This window comes from Netta rufina (genome assembly GCF_964035555.1).
Source record: "Netta rufina genome assembly, chromosome: 6".
In the NCBI taxonomy this organism is placed as follows: domain Eukaryota; kingdom Metazoa; phylum Chordata; class Aves; order Anseriformes; family Anatidae; genus Netta; species Netta rufina.
The window spans coordinates 38,054,558-38,077,221 of NC_140129.1; the positions used below are offsets into that span (position 1 = coordinate 38,054,558).

Sequence of the window (22,664 nt, forward strand, 5' to 3'; positions counted from 1 at the left end):
GGTGCGAACGGGGCGCCCCCTTCCCCGAGGAGAAGCGCGGCGGGAGCGGGGCTGCCTCATGAGGCGAGGACGTGAGGCGGGGAGCCGTTAGCCCTGAGATGCGGGCGGGGAACGAGGGAACCCCTGATCCCGATCCCGATCCCGGTCCCGGTCTCGGTCCCCCTCGGATCCCCTCAAATCCCCTCACGTCCCCCCGGGCTCCCCTCCTGTCCCGTCCCGTCCCCTCAGCACCGCCTCCCGCCGCCCCCGGCTGCGCGCGCACCGCGCCGGCCGCCATCTCCCTCCTCCCTCCTCCTCTCTCCCTCCCCCCCCCCCCCCCCCGGCTCTCGCGGTGGCTGCCGGGATCGCTGGCGGCTTTGGTTAATGTCCGCCATGTTTGCCATGGCGCAGGGAGCGGAGCGAGCGAGCCCGGCGCGGATCTAGGGCTGCGGGGCGTGCGCTGTGAGCTACGGGCGGCCCCGCGGAGAGCTGTTCCGGGGCGGCGGGACCCTCCATGGTGGTGCGGGCCGGGTGCGGGAGCGGCTGGGAGGCGGCGGCGAGGCCGCGTTGAGGGCCCCCCCCCCCCCCCCTCCTCCCCTCCCCGCCCGCCCGGCCCCGGGGTGTTATTGTGAGGGGGAGACAATGAGCAAACTCTCCTTCCGAGCCCGGGCGCTAGACGCCGCCAAACCGCTGCCCATCTACCGCGGCAAGGACATGCCCGACCTCAACGACTGCGTCTCCATCAACCGGGCTGTGCCGCAGATGCCCACGGGGATGGAGAAGGAGGAGGAATCGGTAAGGGAGCCGCGCAGGGGGGGCACCATTGTTTATCAGCCACCCCCCCCCTCCCCTCACGGGAAATAGGCCATCGGCATTCACCAAGCGCACTACGCACGCTCCCCGCCGCGGCGCTGCACGGGTCCTACGGGGCGCTGCGCAAAGAGCGCAGCGTAAGCCGCTGTCCGGCGCCGTAAGCGGGCCCTGCTCCGCCATCTTCTTTGCGTCCCGACTCGCGAGTGTTTTGATGAGCGGGGGGGAGGCCGCTACGCTAGCGTAGGGAGGAGGAAGGCGCAAGACGCGGCTCTGAATGAGCGGGCGGGCGCACTTGGCGTAGCGTGCCGCCACCGCCGGCTCGCCTCAGGGCCGGGCTGAGGCGAGCCCAAGCGGGCCGGGGCTGCCCGCGCGGCCCCTGTCACAGCACCGGCAGCCGGTGTGAGGAGAAAAACAGCGAGAATAGAGCTTGTTTGAGCGGCACGGCCGAGAACGGGCCCGTCCCGCCGAGGAAAGGCGGTGACAGGCGGCGGGAGGCCCGGCTCTGGTGCTGTGGGGCCCCGCTGGGCAGCCCCCGGCCCTCAGAGCCCCCGGCCCGGAGCGAGTGTGCCCGCAAGGATTTCTTCAATGAAGCCGTGTCTCCGCCTCAGGCAGGGCTCTGCGCCTGTGGATTGGCTTTGCCGAGGTTGCAGCTGTCAAAGGGAGGCTTCGTGCCTCCCCGATTGGTTTTCTCAATCGCCTGCTGATGCTGGAAGGGATCCCCTGGCGGAGCATCCTGCCCGTGTTCCTGCTGCGCACCCGGTGCTGTCACAGCGTGAAACGAGCCCACGGTGCCTCCACGAGTGGCAGCTTCTGCCGGGCTCCAGGAGCGTGTCTAAAAGGAACAACACCGTGGTGATAACGAAGCGATCTTGGAGGGTCCCTTGCTTTTCTGTCTTTAAAGTATCTCCTGCAGCCCCCTGTTTGCGTTTAGTGCTTATAAAACAAGGCTTTTTTTAATAAATCATTCTGTTATTTTGATAGCTCACATCTTAAATAAAACCATCTCCATTAACAAGTTAAGTGCAAGCAAGCTACTCTGTGGGCTGCCGGAATGATTGTGAAGTTTAGATTTATAGCGCAGTAAAACTGCTTTAGTGTTGTACTGAAATGTCTCTTTTCTGTAATAATGAGCTTTTTTTTTTTTTTTTTTTTTACCATAGTTAGATGTAGCTGTATTTGATACATTATGCAATAGTCTCAGAATGCGATGGTCAGTGAAGCAATATATAAGTACGGTGCTAGATACATTAGCCAAACGAGATTGTAAGTTGTGCTATTAACAGAGAGTGACAGTGTAGTGACAGCTTCAGTCTCGGGGTAGGTTTCTATCCGGTGTCACACAAATAGGTAGGGATCCCTGTTGTTTTTTTTTTGTTTTTTTTTTTTAAGGTAGATTTACGTGTTAGTGGTCCATAAAGCGCTTCTCGGAAAGGCTGTTGTAGATGGCAGTAGGTAAACTATGGAGAAATTCACTTTAGCAATATTTGCTATGAAAAAAGCTGTCTGCGATTTGCTTGATGTGTCCTGAAAGGGACTTTGAGGAGAGGGAGATGTTCACGCATCCGTTTGTGTCATCTCAGTGCTGTAGCTGTCTGAAGGTGTTCTTGCTCCGACTTCTGCCGGGGATGTTTGTTGTGGAAGGTGTTTGAAGCTGTTAGGGCAGCTGCTGACTTAGATTTGCTGCAGAAAGATGCAAAGCTCCCAGCGCGCTGCTGTCCTTGCATGCCTCCCTGCCAAGCGGTCCTGAAACCAGAAAGCTCGTGTGGTGCGTAGGGCTTGACTGTGATACAGTGCAACTTCCAGGGCTGATGGTAACTGAGAACAAGTAGGGATTTACAAATTCTTCAGGACTTAAAATGTGTTGAGCTTTCTGTCTGACTTGTATTTTTTTCGCAACCCGGTTTCGCTAGTAGAGGTGTAGGGTTTGCTTTGTTGATGTTTTGCAAACCAAAAATACAGCCTCTGATTTGTTTGTTTTTAAGGCTTTTTTTTTTTTTATACTGCTGCTGTCATCTGGAACATAGACAGGTTTAAAGCTTGGGAGGGATTAATCATTATCACTTGTTTCTAATACTGCTACTGAAGTTGTTTGGACTCTGTAGTCCGAGACAGCGCAACGATATGCACCACTGGTCATGCTGCAAGAAGTGATACTGCCCAGTGCGTGGTGTGAGCATCTTTGTTTGACTTCTCTCTTGATTTGATCAAGACGAATACCCTGGAATTATTTCCATCTACGTATCTTAGAGATTTATGTCCACTTCCAGCGTTTACAAATCAGCAGCTCATTTTGCTCACGTGGAGACTCCAGCTGTGAAAGAATTACGCTTCTGGTATGTAGTGTGTTTATGTTAGCAAGCATTTGTAATTTATCCTAAATTAAACCCGAGTAAGAGAGCGTGTTTTGGTTTATCTCCTGTTAGAGGGAGATTGCAGCTAAGCAATGTGTCCTTCTGTGAGTTTCAGAAACTGAGCTGAGTGTTTCCTAGCGGTTTCCTTCTGCTGAATAGAAATCGTGTGTTGTGGTGCTAATGAACTGTTTTTACTAGAAGGGGGAGAGGTTGCAGAATAGATAAGCCTTTGTTTTGTTTCTTATCATACAACTGTTTTCTTAATTTGAATACATGTTACCGGAGAATGCTGTTACCTCTTTTGGGGGAAGAATCATGCTTAATGAGAGAAATTTCCTTCTGAAGCACTTCAGGCTGGATTTAACTTCATGGGAGTTGTTAGGAAGTGGTGGTAATTGCCGATGCTGATACTGGTGGCAGTCACTTAGGATACCTAGATCGCTGGTCAGATAAATCTGAACGCTCACCTCAAAGTTCTTGCCTGAGCACTTGTGTCAGTCGTGGCCGTGCATGAACTGGGTGACAGGGTTGAGGCTGGGGGAAGGCGCATGGATGGCAAGTTAAGGGCATGGTTTAAGGTTATTAAAACACTGACAGAGTAGGAACAAGATGTGAATTTAATTCTCAGTCCTTGAGTGATCACCTCGGGATGATCTTCACTGGTTGTTAGGTCTTAATGTTCAATTTTGAGTACTTTGAAAGGCTGGAAATAGTTAACTCGAAGAAATTTTGTTTTGCTTTCTGTTCATACTTCTGCCGTCCCTCGGTCAGTTCAGTTTCCATTGTAGCACTGGAAGCTTGAGTTCATCGTCTGGCTTTCAAGGCATTTGGGAGGTAGTGGTGGTTTTGAGCAGCATATTTGTTTCCTTTTTGAGGCAGGAAGCATTCATTTTCCCCAAGTCACACTTTCTTGTTTGGCTATTTTTGTTGACACAGAGTAACACGGTGAATATTTGTGCTGATACAATGAACTGAAAGAGTTCCATCAGGAGGGTTTGGAAACACCTGTGTGTACACAGAAGGTATCACGAACTTTAGGGCAGGGCTTACCTGCTTCCTTAAATAGGAAGGAAAGCCAAGTTGTGCTCCTGTCTGGGAGATTCACATCTCCTTGTGCATTGAGTTATGCCTAAAGAGCCCTGACTTGTTTCATAGATTATAGGCACTTAATAATCATTCCTTGGTGGGCTTTCATGCTGTGCGTGTTCATGTTGTAGAAATCTTACATGTTTTATGGATTATGCTTTTTTTCCTTGGATGTTGTGTCGATAAGAAGGAGTTGTCCACATGCTGCAGCTCATTGTGTGCCTGGAAGTAAGTGCTCTTGTCTGATACCCGTTCTGCTCCTAGGAATCGTGTTAATTGCTTCCATGCTGCCGCTTGCTTTCTGCAGTGAAATCGGAGAGTTTGGAGGTCCTTGTAGCAGTTCTGCTCCTGCTTATGTTTTCCCTTCCACTCCAGGCCCACTTTCACACCCGTCCTGGGAAACTTGCCTTTTTTATAGCCCATTTGTGTATGCAAGTGTTGCAGGTGCTTGCTTTTATAGCGTGAATAAACGGCTTTAACTATAAGTTTGTATAAGTTTTTATTTTTTTTTCTAAATCGTGTGTGTTAAGCGGTAGGTGCCTTAAAACACCCTTAAAAAGCTTCAGTTTCATGATGCTGAAGGTGTTTTTCAGCGGGAGGTCAGGTTCTGTTGCTGGATTTGATGTCAACATCCCTAAGTTCTAGGGCAGTGCTTAAAGAAGTGCAGCCAAGTCTTGGTTGAGATGCTGGTCAGAAGCAGGTACCACCGAGGCACTTGGGTTTAGAAAGCACTTGAAGAAATTTAGGTGAACAGTGAGCGTTCATTTTTTTTATTCCCATTTGAGTCAAAATCCTAGCTGTTAGGTTCTCAAGCTGCAGCTGCTGTGCCTTCTATCACATGAATTTATGGGCTGCTTTTTTGTTCATTTCTTAGCTAGCGTGCATGTGCTGGGAAGCAGACACCGAATGCAGTAGCGTTACATAGCTAAAGGTTGCAGTTGTCTGGCAGCAAGTGTGCATCTCCCCTGATGATGGATCCGGATGAACAAAAATCGGACCTTTGGCCTTCCCAGGCAGGTTTGCAACTTTAAGACCGAGAGCATTATGAGATCTGTCAGCATCTTAACAGAGAAGTTGGCGTGGCTCTTCAGAAACAACAGTCAGCACCTCTTGATTTCATTAGCTTATGCAGAATTTAAAGGATGAATTACGCTTCTTGATAATGCTGAATTCCAAACAGTTATGGCTAAGTGGACAGAACCTGTCCTAACTTGAGATTTGGATGCTGGGTGTGCGTTCACAACCTGCAGTTGAACTCTGGAAGTTGCTTACAAGTGAGGGGCTGCGTAAAATGAAGACAACACCAGGACGCTGCTGGCTGAAGTAGAAGGTAAATAGAGGAGAGCTGAAGTTCAAACCAGACAAATGCTCTGTGAAACAAAAATCCCTCAAGATTTCATGGAAGTTGAAGTACGGGGAACTCAAAGGATTGTGTTTCCGCACAAAGCAAAGGCAGCAGGCTTGAGTTGGGGAAGAAATGGGGTTTGACTTGAATCGAGTGCCTTGTGTGCGGGGGAAGTGTTATTCCAGTGGAAGTTTACTCTCAGGGTGAGCTCAGCACCTTGGTGTATTTATTTACTTTGTTTTGTGTGTGTGTGGAGGCTGCTGGGATTACCGAAGTGTGTTTGGTAGTAGGTATCATAAAGCTGTGTTGCAATCTTATTTATGGACTTTCTTTTTTTAAATTCAGTTCTTTGTAAGACTTCTTCCACCGTCTTCAGGTCTTAGGTGTCCCCCCTCCCTCTGATGCCCCTGGCATCACGCAGTGACATTCCTCGCAAGTCCCTATCCCAGCTCCATTCCCCAGCCATTATTTCCATTTTCAGCTGTCATCTTCCATCCCTCCTATGCTTTTTCCCACAAAACACTCTCGTGGCTAACAGAAACATCTTTCAGTCCACTGCTTGTACTCCTCAGTGTCCCATTTGGTGATGGTGCATCAGCTTTAACACTAAGTAGGTTGGATTTTGTTAACTTTGGTTGACTGCAGTGGTAATTAAAGTACCTGCTAATGAGTTTTGTCCTCCACCTGAGCTGCAGTGCAGCTGGGTGTAGGTAACTGGTGAGCTGCTAAACTGAGGAGCTTTTCTTTTAATTTACGTGGGGTGTAAACATGTGGCTGATTGTAAACAATACAAAGATTTTCTCTTAAAACTCAAACTTTGGATCAGTTTATTAGGGTTTATCGCGTTAACACCTATCAGCTAACCTGTGACAGCTGCTGCTAAGTACAAGCTTAGCCTGTGACAAATGTCAAGTAATTTATCTTGGAAGGAGGCTTCAAGATAGGGCTGAGCCAGCCTGCTTGTAGTCCAGAGCGAGTAGGGACAGTCTGCACCTCCCTCCTGTCCTGCTCCCTTGTGTCTGCGTACCGAGCCCCTTCTGGCCGTGGAAGGGGTGTGATTTTCTGGCTGGGGAAGAGGGGAGCGTTGTGTGCTTCTGTGGGAAACGGGATGGGAGGCTTGGGGATGGAGAGCAGGAGTCTCCCGCTCTCGGTGTCATCCAGAGGTTAAATGGGCTCAGCCATATCTTAAAACCACGCTTAATTTAGATAAAGCTGCATTTTGGCTGCAGGCTAGAGTCGGATGCACGGGGTCAGTTAATGCCAGGCCACGAAATCTGCCTTAACTCGTTGGGGCGCCTGATCCTGGTGGAGAACAATGGCACCTGCCCGAAGGAGGAGCGCTCACACCTCCGCTCATTATGCAGGAACTTTCCCTTACAGCAGGGCTCCTCGGGGTGAAGTGCGGCTCCCTTCTGTGTCTCTGTGCTCTGCAACTCCTCCCATGCAGGTAGCAATTTCCCCCTTTTCTTCAGTTTAAGAAAACCTTGGAAAAGAAACACCTCGGGCAACCTCAGTGGTGTTTTGAACTGCCTGGTGCCAGGTTTCATCTTGCTCCTGCTTGGCAAAACTGAGCAGTAGTTAGCTTTGTACACCTTGTGTCAATTGAGCTTGGTTGAAATGTTCCATTTGAATAATTTAAAGGAGCAAACAATAAATCTGCTTGTATTAATCTTGGTTTTAGTTATTTGTCAGAAGAAAAATCACCTTGGTGGCAACTTAGCATTCAAAAAGTTCTCTAACTTATTTTTCCAACAAAGCTAGTAATTATGCCTTGTTTTTACTTATTTGAAGTTATGTGCCCCTGGCATATTTATCAGATTCTAACCATTCAATTTTTGTAGAGCTAAATACCACGTTTAGTATTTACATAAACAAAATTTACAGTTAAGCTTCAGGTGTCACGACAGCCATAGCTGGGGAAAAGTAATTGTAGAACCCAAATTTCTGTAACAAGTAGAGAAAAAGTGAATCAGAACTAAATTCTCGCACATAAAAAGGCAGTAAGAAGTGGGGAGGGGAATTTACGAAACTAAAGGTACTATCAATAAATGTGAAACGATGGCAATCTCACTTGGCACAATTCAACATTATAACAAAGTATTTTGGAATGTACTATATTGTAGTTCTCTTTTAAATTGATTTTGCAGATTCCTGTTTGTTAATATGTGGTGATTACCTTGTGGTGTTACTGAAAGTGGTAGTTTAAAATACTGCTCTTATCCTTAGCAGAACTGCCCTAAATGTAAGGGAGAAGAAGGGACAAGTCTGCAGGGAAAACAAAACAAAACACCCTGAGTTTGGATTTTTCCTAATTTCCACTGCTGCAGTTCTAATTGTGATTAATACATTCAAGTCACTAAAATGCCCTTGGTCTTCCAGTACTTGAAATGCTCACTTCAAGAGCAGAAAGAGCAGGCGAGGTGATGCCAGGGACTCATCTGAAACGAGGTACTTGGCAAGGAAAAATGCCGTTCCCACCGGCAGATGTCTGAGGACAGAACTGGGTTGCTTGCAGCTCGTCGACTCGCTTCTCTGGCGTGCTCCACACCTCGCAGTACGGCTGCTTCAGTAAAATCTTTCTCTGTAAGGTATTTTCTGGTCTGCGTGTCATCTTAAATTGTGAGAAGTTAGGGCTTACACAGCCTGCCTTGTGAGGCTGCTCTCCAGTTTGTTACATGTCAGCTTCCTGACGCTTTTCCACGTCAGTAAACTTGTGCTCTCCTCCTTTTATCTGATGTCCCCTGTGGCACAAAGTAATTCAGTTATTTATCTATTTGTAGCCAGCATATTTATAAATGCTTCCCACCCCCTTTTCCCTGGTTGTTTTGTTGTTTACATCTCAATTTATAATTTGGTTATCTTAACCTTCTGCCATTTGTCTTGCTGCGACTCATGCTTTTTGCCTGACCAGTCTGAGCTGCATAACAAAAGCTGTTTGTACTTCGAAGCATCCTGGTAACCTCCAATTCCCCTGTGCTAAACTTAGATGCAAACAAAATACTGCATGTCTTGTGGTGGTATCCAGTAACTAGGTAAGCAAGGTAAAAGGAGAGGCGCTACTACTACAAAAAGTTGAGAAATATTAATATATATTTAGAGAAGTTTGAGTTGAAATGGAATCTTATAGTTAATAATTTTAATTCCTACCAATTAATGGGTGTGCAGTTGTGTTTTTAATTTTTTAAACTTTTTTTTTCCTCAGTTGATGTAACTTTAGAACCAATCTCTGGTATCTTTTCTGTTTCCTTGTGTGATGGATTCTGACCATGTTCATCAGCTCTTCAGTGCTTTGGTGAAGAGGTTTGTTTGTAAAACTCTGAAATACAAACTCCCAGGTATCGGTGTTTATCCTTCATTTAAATAAAATTTGTTTTTGTTTATATATAATAGAAATGGATTCCTGGGAATAAAATGTTGCACGCAGATCAGGAGATTAATTACACAGCTTGGCAAGGAGAGAGGTACAGTAAGCAACTTGTTAGATCTGAAAATTCCTAGAAAAGTGCATCCCTAAAGAAGGTGGAATCAGTAGGTCACTTGTACCCAAACCCTGCAGGGACACGGCCCCCCAGGAGCTGCTGTCACCTGAGGGAACTTCCCCAGGCTTCCCTCTTGCTGCCACTGCTGCAGCTCTGGGGTGTGGAGCTGGGGGTCTGTGTGTGACCTTGTGGGAAGTAAATGGGAGAACTTGGTGTGAAATCTGCCTTTGAAATTATTGCAGATTAATGGCATAAAAACATCGGAGAGAATTTATAGCCAGGTGTTCACCTCTCTGTCTCAGTTTGTCTGACTCGCTAATAGAAGCAGGCTTTCAAGAAAATAAATTCCTCGGAAGCAATTTGTTAGCAGCCTTTTCTGTTTAAAATTGTACCTGTTACCTGCTGAGTGATGCAAATGTGCCTTGCAAGGAGCTGAAGGGAAACTATGTTGGTTTTTGACTGAATGTTGCACTGCCTGTAACAGTTTGCTCCTAAGTGATAACAAAGGCATCTTGGAACAAAATACTCTGTTTTTTTCAGGAAAAAGATACACTTTTGAAATGCTGTCTACAGTCTCTCTAAAAGGGATTTTAAATTCAGAATTCTTTGAAGTTTCATGCTGACAATTGTATTTTTAATGATTGGAGTTCTGGCAAAGTGGAAATTAATGTAGTTGTAAAATACAGTTCTTGAGGAAGATTAGGTTTGGGTGTTTCCTGACTGGTGACAGTTTTATGGCAGTGGGATATTCACAAATAGGGGACAATTGTTTATATGAATGAGAGACTGTATGTGCTCATGTACCACTGCTGTCCCCCTCAGTCGGGTAATAGTTGGGATGTCTTGGTCATTCCAGGTCCATCATTATATAAAATGATGTATATTGCATTGTTTGTTTCCTTGTTTCTATTTTTTTCACATTAAACTTCTATAAAAGTTGGGCTTTTTTATGTACTGCCAGATTAACTAAAGGAACATGAGTGGTTGTGATTTTCTCTGTCCATCTCCCCTCTGTACCTGTCAGTGTTTTGTGGGCCAGGTTTTGTCTGTCTTCTTTGAAGCCATTTTATAGCGCTTAAATTGGCTTCAGTCAGGCTGCCAGAGAGGAAATAAAGCTCTTTTTGGGGGCATTTAATCTCATTTGGGTTAATTAATTGAAGTCTCCAGCTCCTGTGTAGACCTGTGTGCCTAGAGACCAGGCGTCATCCAAGGAAGTTGGGCGCACTTGGAGCAGGTGGGCCACGAAAAATCTTATCACCTCTCTTAGCAGCCTACATCAGCGTTTTTGAGGTAATAGTCAGGTGATTTGTCTGTAACCAGACGATTTGTCTGTAAAGCATTCGTACCAGAAGGGCTTGTGCTTGGTTTTGGGTGGCACTCGCATTGCTTGTGATGTTACAGTTGCTTGAGAGCTGGAGAAGGGAAGTCAGTGGCAGAAAAGTGTCTTGGTCTCACTTTGGGGAAACAACCGAGTGACTTTGAGTAGCTAAATAGTAGAAACTTTACTAGTTTTGGGCCTCTGTGAATTTTTGGGGTGGAGTAGTGCTGTTCAATTCACACTGCTGCCTCCTTCATGGAGGTGTCAGGAGCAGCAGCCTACTGGTAGTACTGCCTTTTTTTCCCACAGTCATAATTTGGCAGTAAGGAAGACAAATTGGCGTGGGGAAAAGTAGTTCTTGTGATGATTTAAAAAATAAAAGGGGGGTAGGGCCAAAAGAGAGCTCAAGAAGTGGCTCTGTGGGCCCTATCCACCTGCAAGTCGGGCAGCCGGGGAGGATTTCCCAGCCCCCGAGGCAGCTTTGCATTGGGGCATTGGCTCCAGAGCAGCGTGGAATTTTTGTTTGACCACCTCTTGGTACTGCTCTGTAAGAAATAATCTCTTAAGAGGAGGAGATTCCTGACTAGGTTGATTCTGTGTTGAATTTTTTTGGTACTGATCCATTTCTAACTTGTATGCTAATTCACTGAACTTCTTGCTCTTCAGAATAAATGAGAAATGAGGCAATGAGTTTCTGCCAGGGTGAAAACTGCAGTGGGCACAGGCAGGGCTCCTGCTGTCCGTGTGGTTCTGTTTCAGCCACCTGCTTTCCCTCCCAGGGCAGAGGGAGGAGAAGGAAAGGAAAGCGGGTCTGCAGGTATCCTGGCTCTTGGGGGTGTTCCAGCTGCCCCCAGCACCCACTTTAAGCCTTTCACTGCTCAGATCCACTTCCAGTTATGATGTTAGGGCAAGATGTCAGTTGTACTTCAGGTAATTGGTTGTAATTTTGTTGGGCTAAATGGGCATGCACAGAAATCTCTTTAAAAATAAATAAATAAATAAAAACCCAAACCCAGAAGCTCTTGCTGGTGAGGTAACTCCTCAGCTTCACGACACTCCCGTGTTTTTCCCTGAAGTGTTGCTGACAGATGTCACTTAAACGTCTTGTGGTGGCTGCGACGTCGCGAGATGAGTCTGCACATTTCATACCAGAACTCTTCTGCTTCTGGATCTGTACGTGAACTATAAAAATGTCAGCTGTTGTATTTCGTGATTTGAGTATAATGTTGGGCAAACAGCCTGTCTAGGCTTTAGGAAGGTCTTCTCATGCTTTCTTTTCTGCTTTACTTCTGGTTTTGATTGCAGGTGGGAAGGAAGGGGGCTTTGGGCTAGCTTAGAAGTAGCTTATTTGGAGGAGGTACCTGCAGGGAGCTTAAAGGCTAAGGGAAAGAGCAAACAGCTGTTTGGGATCCGAGTGCTTTGGTTTTGCAGCAGCAGAGTAAAAGGGAGGGGTTGTGTTGGTGAATACGGTTCTTGAGGGTGCAAACAATGTCTGGTACTGGTCGCTGTTTCCCTTCCCAGGTGGACCAGTGTTGTGCTTGGAGAGCAGCTGTGTTCTGGCTGTGTGCTGGGCACGGGGATGTTTCTGTTACGTTGACAGCCAGAGCAACAGGCTGAAGTTGTGTGTGATGTTCTCGGTCCTCCTAGAAAGGTTGGGATTTGCTTTTTAAGAAATCAGTGGTTAATGACTCCTTGACAGATGCTGCCACGGGAATTAAAAGGAGCACGTTCTGCTTGCTATCATCACGGTTCTCTCTACTGTTCAGTTACAAGATCCTTTTATCTTGCCTGCTGCACACTGAAGTACAAGTTAAAATATGTTGTGTCTTTCAAAACAATAAGCAAAACAGATGAAAGGATGTCTGGGTGCACCGGTTGCTAAATCCATCATTAAACCTTTAAAAGGCTGTTTGCAGGTTGAACCAAGCCATTTAAGCAGACTGTACAAAAATCTTCAGAGTATGTTACACAGAACTGTTTCGGGAGTTGAAATTTGTTTTCATTAAGTTAATGTTTAATAGCTTTATTTTTTTGCTAACTGTGGAAATGACGTACTTTATCTGCTGCCTCTGCAGCCCTGCTGACTGACAGTGCTGCGTGTCAGGCTCGTTGCGTGAAGGCTGCGTTCTGCTTGGAGACGTTTTGTAGTAGAGTGAGTACTAACACCTATTGTCAGCCCTGCCTTGGGAGCTCTCCCTACACCTACAAGCAGCGTTACGAGAACTGAGAATGATCTGAATTACTCAGCTGTGCTGCTCAGTGGGCTGTGGAGCCACAGCGTGATTTGTTTTGGTTGCTGCCTGCCCTTCTTCACTGCTTTTTAGAAGTGTCTGAGTGTTTGGTGCTGGAGGAGTGGGGGCAGCTGCACGTTGGTCAGTGTCGCTGTGCAGTGCCTGCCCCCATGGAGGAGCAGCTGGTGCTGTGGGTGCTGACAGACTTTAGGGCTGGTCCAGCTGAAACCTGACAAACCTGAGGGCTGGTCCAGCTGAAAACTGATGAGGCTGAACTAGGGGCAGTGCCCAGGTGGGTTCCTGGGGCTGAATCCTGCTGGGCTGAGAAGAAGCCCTGGCAGAAGAGCCAAGAGATGGGCAAGGGACGTGTCCTGAGCTGGGAGTGTGGCCACCACAGCAAGAAGTTTGATACTCCTCAGTTTCTCAGGGGTGAGGCTGCTTTTGGGATGATCTTTCACGGGGATGATCTTTCCCGTTACTCTGCTTTCCCCAAGTGTCTCAGAGACGTTGAGAAACTGGAAGAGGGTCTGTCAGCGGGCTGCTGGAGTGGCAGCGGCTTGGACTGCTGTCCGGGGAGATGGGGAGGGCGCTCAGGAAAAGCCCTTTTCCTGAGCAGCTGCCTGTGAAGAGGCAGCCCCAGGGACACCCGTGGAAAACAGCGCGGTAATGAAACAAATTCTGGTGTAGCTGAATTACCTGCTCAGCTCTGCGGAGCTTTCCAAGGCGTACTTTAATGGTAGAATGACAGATTGATTCAGTACGTATTAACTCAGGCAAATCACACCAGATATTTGATTGCACTCTTGTCTTAATTCTAATAGCGTTCACTGGGGAGCCCGATAGTTTGATTTAATGTGGCTTCATCTGCTACGGGGAGATTCCCAACGCTGCTCTTCCAGCCGCTGATTTGTTATGTTCTAATTTTGCAGGAATTGCGTTATTTTCCTTTCTGCAGGATCTCAATATTTAAGAGTGTAATTTATTAAACGCCATTTACATATTTTTAAAGATTTTGCTTTCATTCGGGATGCTTTTTGTAAATGATTTCTGTAGAATTAAAGAGGAAGAACTCCTGTTCTTGAGAGCACTCCCTGAATGCAAGCCGTCAAAGTGCTGGTTCTGCTGCTGGGGATGCTGGTGCCGTGCTGCTGAGGCAGGCTGGCTGTGGGGAGGGCACCCCAGGAAACCGAAGGAGGAGGAGCAGCGATGTTTGCCTTGTGCTCTGGGATGTTTTCCAGTAGTTAGATGTGTGGGAATGGCTGGAGGATAGCCCGATGCCCCCGGAGTAGGCACAGTAGGGTTGTAAAGGTCAGCGAGAGCCGAGCTTTAGGGCAGATCTCAAGTTGATATCGTGCTGTCATCCATCCTGCCTTCAAATTTGGGAGCTGGAGGTGAGAGTGCTGCTCTATGGGAGGAGAAGGAAACGTCTCCTGGCTCCACGAGAGATTAGGATTAAGATTAGGAGCCTGCAGCTTGTTTTGTGTTTGGCTTGCACGGATGGAGGAGATTTAAGATCTTGTCCTGGTGAAGACTGCCACTCCTCCTCTTCATTGGGCTCACAGAAAGTTACGTGTGCCAGCTGAGCCATTCGGAGCCTTGGCATGAGACGTTTTTGTGATGTTTAAATGAGAAAACTGCACCAGAGGGTCTGAAATGTGCACACACTGCTCTGTGCTGCTGCCAGCTGCTGGCTCGGGGGCAGGTAGCCCCTCAGCTGACGGTGTGCTGGGGCTCCTCTTGCTGCCCTGTTCATCTGGGGTTTCTTCAGATGGCACCAAAATGGTACGTGGAGAGCAGCACAAATGGTAACGCTGGAGTTGTACTGGTTTTCTTCCAACAAAGCTCAACAGAAGTATCGATGAAAAACCTTTGAGAGTCCTAAAAAGTCCTTAAATTCATGCGTTTACTGTGGGCTGTGCCTAACCTGAAAGGATTCTGCAGCAATTCTGGCGTCTGTCCCTTAGCAGTCAAATGAAGTGATGCTTGTTTAGGGAGTCCGTGCTTTGTAAGTGTTACGCTGTGGGGACTCCTTGTCACTCCTAACTGGCTGAACTTCTAAAGGCAGCAGGCAGGTAAGAACTGCTGGGGAAACAGGAATGATTAAATTAGCTATCCTTTTGACTTGAATCTCTTGTTTATAATAACACTTTAAAGAACTTTGTGTGTGTTAACTGATTTTTGCATAAAATCTCTCTATGCCAGTTTTTAATGGGTTTGGTTTATACCAACCCTAATTCCCTACGAAGGCTGTTGTGTAGTTTGAATGACCTTTTCCTGGTCTGGGAAGAGGAATGTGCTGTTGTCTGAACAAAGGGTTCTTTTCATCTGCTCTGAGTCCTGCCTTACGTTCACGGGAGCTCTGAGGCTCCTGGCTGTTGGGAACCCCCCAGCGATGCGAAGTGATGGAGAACACGTCTTCTGTCACTGACCTGGCAGCAAGCAGCCTGCTGTCCTCTAAAACGCAGGGGAGACTGAACTCTTCTATCTGGGTTTTGTGCAGACATCAGGAAAACAGTAGGAGAGTAGGCTGTCTTTGTACGTGCTGCTATATGCTGAATTTTTTCACAATAAACTATTTTTATCTTGCAGGAACATCATTTGCAACGGGCTATCTCAGCACAACAAGTCTTCAGAGAAAAGAAAGAGAGCATGGTTATCCCAGTTCCTGAAGCAGAGAGCAATGTCAACTATTACAATCGTTTGTATAAAGGAGAGTTTAAGCAACCAAAGCAGTTCATTCACATTCAACGTAAGTTAAAGAATGTTGGTTTTTCCCTTTAATTACAATTAAGTAATCTTTAAACAGTCTTGAGGACAACATTGCTACCGTATTCAAAAACTCGGAAGTCCAAGGGGGTTTAAATATGTAAATTTCCAATTTCTTCTGTAAATTTCAGGAGGAATTGAAGGGTAAAGATGTTTTCTGTCTTCCCTGAAGGTATTATGGGCTCTGTGCTGTTACTGTATATTGCAGTAGCTGGCAAGCTTTGTCTTCAGTCAACTCAAAAGTTACTTCAAAGCCCATTAATTCAGAAGTTCAGTATAAATGGGGATGAACCAAATAGAGGTTTTGTAATGAAATCAGCCTGGATTCTACTGATTGTAACAACCTTTTTGAAGGTTTGGTTTCAGCTATGCCAACTGAAATTCAAACTAATCACTACAGCATGCGTGACTTTACTGGATGTGTTATGGGTAGCAGTGTTTTTTCTCAGTGTTCTGCTAAAACAGCGAGTTTCCTTCCTGTAGGGAACTCTGAGCTTGCTTTGTAGGTAAGAGGAAGCATTTTTTTGGAAATGTGTGGCTCCCTGGGTTTTAGATGATCTGAAGGCCTAGTTGAGTATCCCCAGTGGTCTCTGGAGGTTCAGCTGACAAGTGACAGTGTTTGTATTTCAGTAGCTCAGTTGTTGCTTGGCATGCAAATCATGTTTGTCCTCTGCGGCATGTCATTCTAGGGGCTTGTTTGGGGACGTGGACTTCCCCTAGAGTTCATCTCTGCAGCAAAACCTTCGGTGCAGTTATTGTTGTGGTTTGTTGGTCTTCATCGTGAAGCACAAGTTCGGTACCGAGTTTTTGTGGAGATTTTCTTAGCACTGATTCATGGTTTTGTTTCGTAGTCATATTGGAAGGTCTGCTGACAGGGGTGTGGAAAGCATCATGAATGGGAAGTGTACTCACTGCTGTTGGGTTTTGTGCAAGCAGTAGTGATGTTATCCAGCTTCATCTTCCCAGACAGCAGTGAGCATCCGTTCAGCCCTTTTTTAGGGGTCACCAACAGGAAAAGCCGTTCATCCCTGTTTTGGGGATCAAAAACAGGAGGTTGTTGATCTCCATGTAGATCTGAGCAGATAAAACACTTCATGTTTGCATGCTTTCTTCCTTTTGGAGATTCAGCTGAACTTGAAGTTAGGCAAAGATACTTAAACCCAAACCCTGCTGTGTATTGAAGATCCTTGCATCATTTCTCAGCATGGTGAAGTCTCCTGTTTTTCCCACGTGTTCACAAAATAAGGAGGCTTTTGGAAATAACATGCTCGAGGTTCTCCCTGGTATACTAGAGATCATACCGGTAATGTGAGAAGCGAGCTAAAGGAAATGAAGTATTTCTCTGTTTAATAATAGAAGAAAAACCTGCGAAGCGAGGCAGGTTGACTACACTGACAGAAAGCTGCTAAATAAGGGAAGTGTTTTATTGTTTGGGCGGTGCCAGAAACGCTGTAAATGCTGTTAACAAATCTGTTCAAAAGCGTTATTGTGTCAAACTGTACTTCGTATTGTTAAGATTCACAGCCTTTCTGGACAGAATTACAGGAGGTATTTGAGCTGAAAATAAACATCAGCTAGTGCTTCGGGATAACTTTTCCCACATAGTCTGCTTGCGGTAGGTGTGATACAAAGCTGCTTTATGCTGCAGGAGCTGCTGCGAAATTCTGTTCTAATGCTAAAAACACAAAGAGCAACAACACTTGCTGTTGTGGTGTGACTTATATAAACTGCCAGACGCCGGGAGGCCACATACCATACTCCATACTCGTGGCTATTACGAACAAATAACAAGTAAATCATCTTGCAGCCCATTCGATAGCAGAGGATTTTAGTCTTTACTAGTGTAATGCTTTTATTTGTACCGCTAGCTCAAAGTGGAGAAAAGTGAGGCATGAAATTCCTGAACTGGCCTGGATCCTAGGCGTTAGTGGAGCTGGGTGGCACTAGAGCGGGTGGCTTTGAACTGAACATGAAACACAACTCTTGAGCTATTCTAATTATGCCAGTGTGATTGATAATCTTCCCTGGATGTTTGTAGTTTTAGAAGCATGGAGATAGATTTTAAATTGCTAATAAGCAACAGAGAGTAAGTTACTACGCTTGTGTCTATCCTAGAATTAAAGCTGAGTGTGTTTTAGAAAACTGGTGCTGCTAATGGCAATAGGAAGAGCAAAAACTATTTTGTTAATGTATGTAAATGTACTTGGTGTGTATGTACATGTGACTAGAAATGCTGTATGGAAAACACATCTGTCATAGTCCAGCGGATCTGACTGGATATGGGTGTGCAAGTTCATGTCTTCATGAGCTGCAGGGCTCGTCAGTTGTCTAAATGAAATTCAATAGTGGGCAGGCTTCTGTGTGGGGAAACTTGTGTCACGTTTAGGGTTGGATTGGATCGGACCCCAGTGTGACAGGAAGGCCCACATGATTTGAAGTGGTGTTAAATAGAAGAGAAGACATGCTGACCCTTCTTAAGCTGGCATGCAGTAATTTAACAGATGCATTTGTGGTGACTGTGGTCAGCTCAGGGTTTGAAGTTGGGGCTTGACCTCTACATGGTCATGAAAGCGATCCAGAAAATCCTGGGATAAAATCTGTTTGGGCTTACTTTCTGGTAGGCCAGGCTACTTAATCCGCATGTTCTTTCCCCAGATTTTCTCTGTAAGCATAAAACTAAAACCTGGTTGTAAGGGGGATGTGAGAAAACAGAACAGAGGGGGACCCACAGGTGGAAGTTTGCATGTAAATAATATTTTAATAATCTTAAAAAAAAAAAAAAAAAAGAGAGAGAGAGAAAGGGGGAGTAATACTACTTATGATAAAGAATTATTCTACGTTTTTAGAGGCTGCTGTAACAGGAGCTGTTCAGCCTGTGGCCATGTAAAGTGGGCATTTGCATGATAGCTGCCTGGCAGAGGTGTTCTGGTGCAGGTGGGCAGTGTTAAAGCCCTGGTCTGGTCAGGTGCCGCAGCCTTGCCGTTGAGAAGGCGTTTTGCTGCTTTGTGAACTACTTTGGATATAATTACCATGACCTGTGCTAACCCACAGCAAACGGTTTGATGCCATCAGAATAAACACAGCCCGCTCTGTTCTGACTGCCAGCACCCTCCTGGTGGAAGCTGTGCTCTCAGCTGGGTCAGCTCGGGGAAGTGAGCTGGCAGAAGGCCTATCTGGTTTTTGGTGGCCGTCTGGATCTATCAGCTCGCTGTCTTGGCTCATCGTGGGACTCCTGGTGCCAGCACGAGGAAGGTGGAGCAATGTGTAGCTCGCCGGGGAGGGGAGGCTCGTGGAGGTGCTTGTTTGAGTGGTAACTCACCTAGGTCAGCTTAAAATGACTGTTGAACCACAGCCTTAATTAGCTAAGTAAATTCAATTAGATAATTTTGTGATGTTAAACCCTGTTTCATGTAACTTAACTTTAAAGCAAATTCCATTTCCATAGGTTAGTATAAACTCAGTACGTAAGGGAGCTCGTGTAAACAAAAGCAAATCCCTCTGCGAAAGGCACAGCCGGCAGGAGTGGTTACAGTGGCAGAGGGTGTAAGGTGGGGTGGTAGTTTTGCAACAGCAATTAGCAAGCCAGCAAGTTTTGAACATTTATACGAGGTGAGGTTTAGCGATAGGATCACCTTCTGCAGCGCCCCACAGAAACGTGCAGCGTGGAAGAACACAGAAGTGTTGGAGCAGGAAAACTCGATCCATCTAGCCAGCCCCATGAACTACCAGCAGGAAAGGCAGGGAGGTAGAGTGCATGAACCAGGAGGAAGGCTGCATTTCGTGAGACTTGCAGGCTTCCAGCAGGTAGCTGAGGTTTTGTGGCCTCCAGTGAACCAGGAGGTGGAATGCGAGTGTTGTTGCCATTGCTTCAGCACCGTTAACCTGCCCTTCTTCTGCTTGCGGTGCTTCTCGTGCTACTCACAAGCCAGAGAGTGTTGCTAGGAGGTATAAAAAGCAGGGCTACTACGGCTCTGACAGCACCTGTGTGCTTTTGTAGAGAAGAATGAGATGGGTTTTATTCAGCCTAACTTGCTTCTGACAAGTGCATGCTGGATACCTTTTATCTTCTGAGTCTTGTCACTTTGATTATGTCAAAATATTCTCGTGGAGTTGGAATTCAGGGCGTAGAGTTTTTTGATTTTTAAGGATTACAGTTTTTTTCCCTGTTTTTTCAGCACTTTTTTGAGATGTTATAGATAAAAAAATAACGACTGCTAATATAGCTGAGGTTTTATCAGCAAATAACTTATTTAGGAAGTTAAGTTGATTTGATGTGTTCTTTAGGAACAAGGTTCAGAGGTTTCTTAATGCAGCTTTATAGAGCTCTGCTTTTAAAGAATGAATAGTCTGGGTCGCTTTCTATTTCAAAACTGTGATTTTCTCCCATGGAAGCTACAGGACCCAAATGCTGTAAGCTGTAGCACAAGTCTGATACACGGCTGCTGATGTTCAGAGGGAGAACCAGGTGTCACGTACCCAGGGACAGTGGGACGTGTCCGAACAGAATCTGCACGGCAACTTTATCAAGTTGTAGTATTAATGATTCCCTGTAATCCACAGCCATACTGCAGTAGTAGTATTAATTTCTTCTTGAAATCTATTTTTAGACCGTGTTTACAGTGTGTGTTGAGCCGGTGAAGCCTTCTGAGTAAGTGTCGTTCTCAGAATTAGTTCAGTGAAGCACCGCCTCTTCTGGGAGGTAGCAGGGCACAGCTGAAAATGGGAAGGGATCGTGTCCCAGCACTTCTCAGATATATCTGCCTCTGGGAGTGCCTCTCCTCAGTCTCCATGCGAAGCCAAACAGATTGTTTTACACGCTGCCAGTGGTAAAAGCTAATACATTGCGTTGGAATACAGACAGAGTGGTCTGGGGCTGGCCTGAGGAAGGAATGTCTCGCTTATTTCATTGTAGTTGACTGCCCAGGCCAGGTGCTTTAAATGATTTCTAGCATCATTCTTCTGATTCTGGTGTTTCCTGGGTCCCCTCAGAGCGCACCAGGAAGCTTGGTAGCAGAGTTGTTCTCCGCGTTGACACTCGGATACAGCCATCACTTAGGAAGGTAGAGATAAGATAGTGCTTTGATTTGTGGTCCAGTACAAATAGAATATATTTCAACAAGCCTTCGCTGCTGTTGGTGCAATAATTATTTGAAGCGTTGGAGTTAGTGTTTCACCCTTCGTAGTTTTATATGAAACATCAGTTGCACCTAATAAGTGTTGTTGCTGTATAGGATTTTCTCATACTTCATGTAAACAAAATTGCTGCTATGTTATCTGAATGATGATTTCCTTCTGCTTTTCGTAGGACCAGAAACTTTGCCTAAGTATGGAGAATGACTAGGGCAATGTGTAATAAAGCTATGAGCTTTGCTGTAAAGTCAGGAGCGTACTGTTTGAAGAGCGTGGAGAAAGATTCAGGTTCTACGTCTAGAGTTGAGTTGCTTTTGGAGAAAAAGTAACACGCCTTCCCACAGGATTGGTCTAGCCTTGTTACAGTTGGTTACGCAAGCTATTTTTTTTTTAATTTAGCCTATTAAATATTTTAATAATTTAATTTAGTTGAATTACTTAAAAACGGGCAACTGAAATTGTATTGGAACTTCTATTTAAGTACTTTTCTCTGAGTATGGGATTTGACTGAAAATCATCTTAATTGTTAAGAATCTTACTGTGATATTATGGAGGAGCTGTATTATAACAGCACAAAAAAGCACTTTTGCTTTTGTTGTGCAGGGAGATATTAAAATTTGTATGCCCCTATGGTAATTTTTAGAAGTAAAGCTTTTTTTCCCATCACCCCTGCAAGCTGCATTAAAAGAAAATGAGCTTTCCCTGATTACCCGTTGTATAGGAAGCCAAAGACAAGAAGCTTCTGAACACTGTCTTAGTTCTTCTATATGGGGACACATTTTAGTGTAAAGAGAAGTGTCATGGCAGAGGTCTGCTGATTTTATGGATGGCTTTTGATTTCTGGTTGTCAGATGTGTGCTCTTGTATTCACTTATTTCATGTGTGTGTTTTTGTTTCAGCCTTTAATCTGGACAATGAACAGCCAGATTACGATATGGACTCTGAGGATGAAACCTTACTGAACAGACTAAATCGGAAGATGGAAATCAAGCCACTGCAGTTTGAAATAATGATCGACAGACTTGAAAAAGCCAGTTCTAGTCAGGTATCTTGCTGCGCTAAGAAATGGCTCAGCTATTTCTCATTTCTGGTGGGGTGGTTCTGGTTTTTTTTTTTTTTGGTTGGTTGGTTTAGTTTGGTTTTTGTTTTTCAGTTCATTCTATTTCCTGGTAAGTGGGTAAGAATGTTTGTGCGAGTCTGCAGAACTACAGAAATTTCATTGCTGTCTTTATTGGTAACTTAGGAAAGTAAGTGGAGAGCAGGAGTATAGGTGAGTGGGTGCATGTGTGGTGGTGGGGCTTGGTATTAAACTTTTCAATTCCTAATCATAATAAGTTACAAGAAGATAACTTAAAAACCATCTACTTTTACCTGCTTTGGCATGAAAGGAGCTGATAGTGGTTGGTGGGTGTACAGATTTGTCTATAAATGTGTATGAGAATCCAGATTTTCCTTTCACTTGGTACAGTGGGCATTGACTTCAGTCGAAGGTAAGAGACTTCGATGCACAGACAGCGAAGCAAAGGGTTTAAGACTGAGCCCTTGTGGTATAAACTGCAGTGATACAAGAAAGACAGTTGTTCTCCAGGTCAGACTCAAAGGCTGGTTTCCTTGCTGTAGGAACAAGCACGTGGTGCCAGTTATTTTATCAGAAGGGTGCCAGTATTTTAGGCCTATGTTCCTGAGCTGTTACAGGAGACCATTGTCTGGAGAAGGATCTTGAATTCAGAAAATTGCTCAGAAACTGTACCTGACGGATCAGTTTCTGACATGTAACTTTGAAGTATGTGGAGTTATTTCTCAGGGAGCCGAAGAGTTCTTACACCAGAAAGCGTATGTTTAGGGAAACAAATAACAGAAAAGCCCATATGTGCACATGAAGCATTATAATTGCTCCTTAAAATATAGCCTCTCTTTTGGAGGTGTGTAAAGAGAAATCCCTCTCTATATAAGAAATTTTCATGGGACTCCTGTAGTTTTTTCTGCTTAACTTGAGAGATTGCAGTGTGTATGTTTAAGCTGCTTCTGCTTTTGGGCTGCAGAAATTTTCAGCTGACTTTGACTAGGTCTTACCTGAGCTCTGTGATAGGAATGGTAAGACAAAAACAACTCCTCCAGGTTATTGGAGCTTAAGAAACAAATCAGTTTTTGTCAGTATGCCCAACG

The 22,664-nt window shown here is 45.5% G+C and overlaps 1 protein-coding gene across 1 annotated transcript in view; it reads left to right on the forward strand.

The window, feature by feature from the left end:
* Window positions 1–381: 381 nt before the first annotated feature.
* The window catches only part of EPC2 (enhancer of polycomb homolog 2), a 40,082-nt gene continuing 17,799 nt past the window's right edge, over window positions 382–22,664 (forward strand). The window contains exons 1-3 of the mRNA XM_084288825.1: window positions 382–774; window positions 15,192–15,351; window positions 21,398–21,543. Coding sequence (XP_084144951.1) covers window positions 622–774; window positions 15,192–15,351; window positions 21,398–21,543 — 459 coding nt within the window. The 5' untranslated portion in view covers window positions 382–621. The remainder of the gene's footprint in view (window positions 775–15,191; window positions 15,352–21,397; window positions 21,544–22,664) is intronic.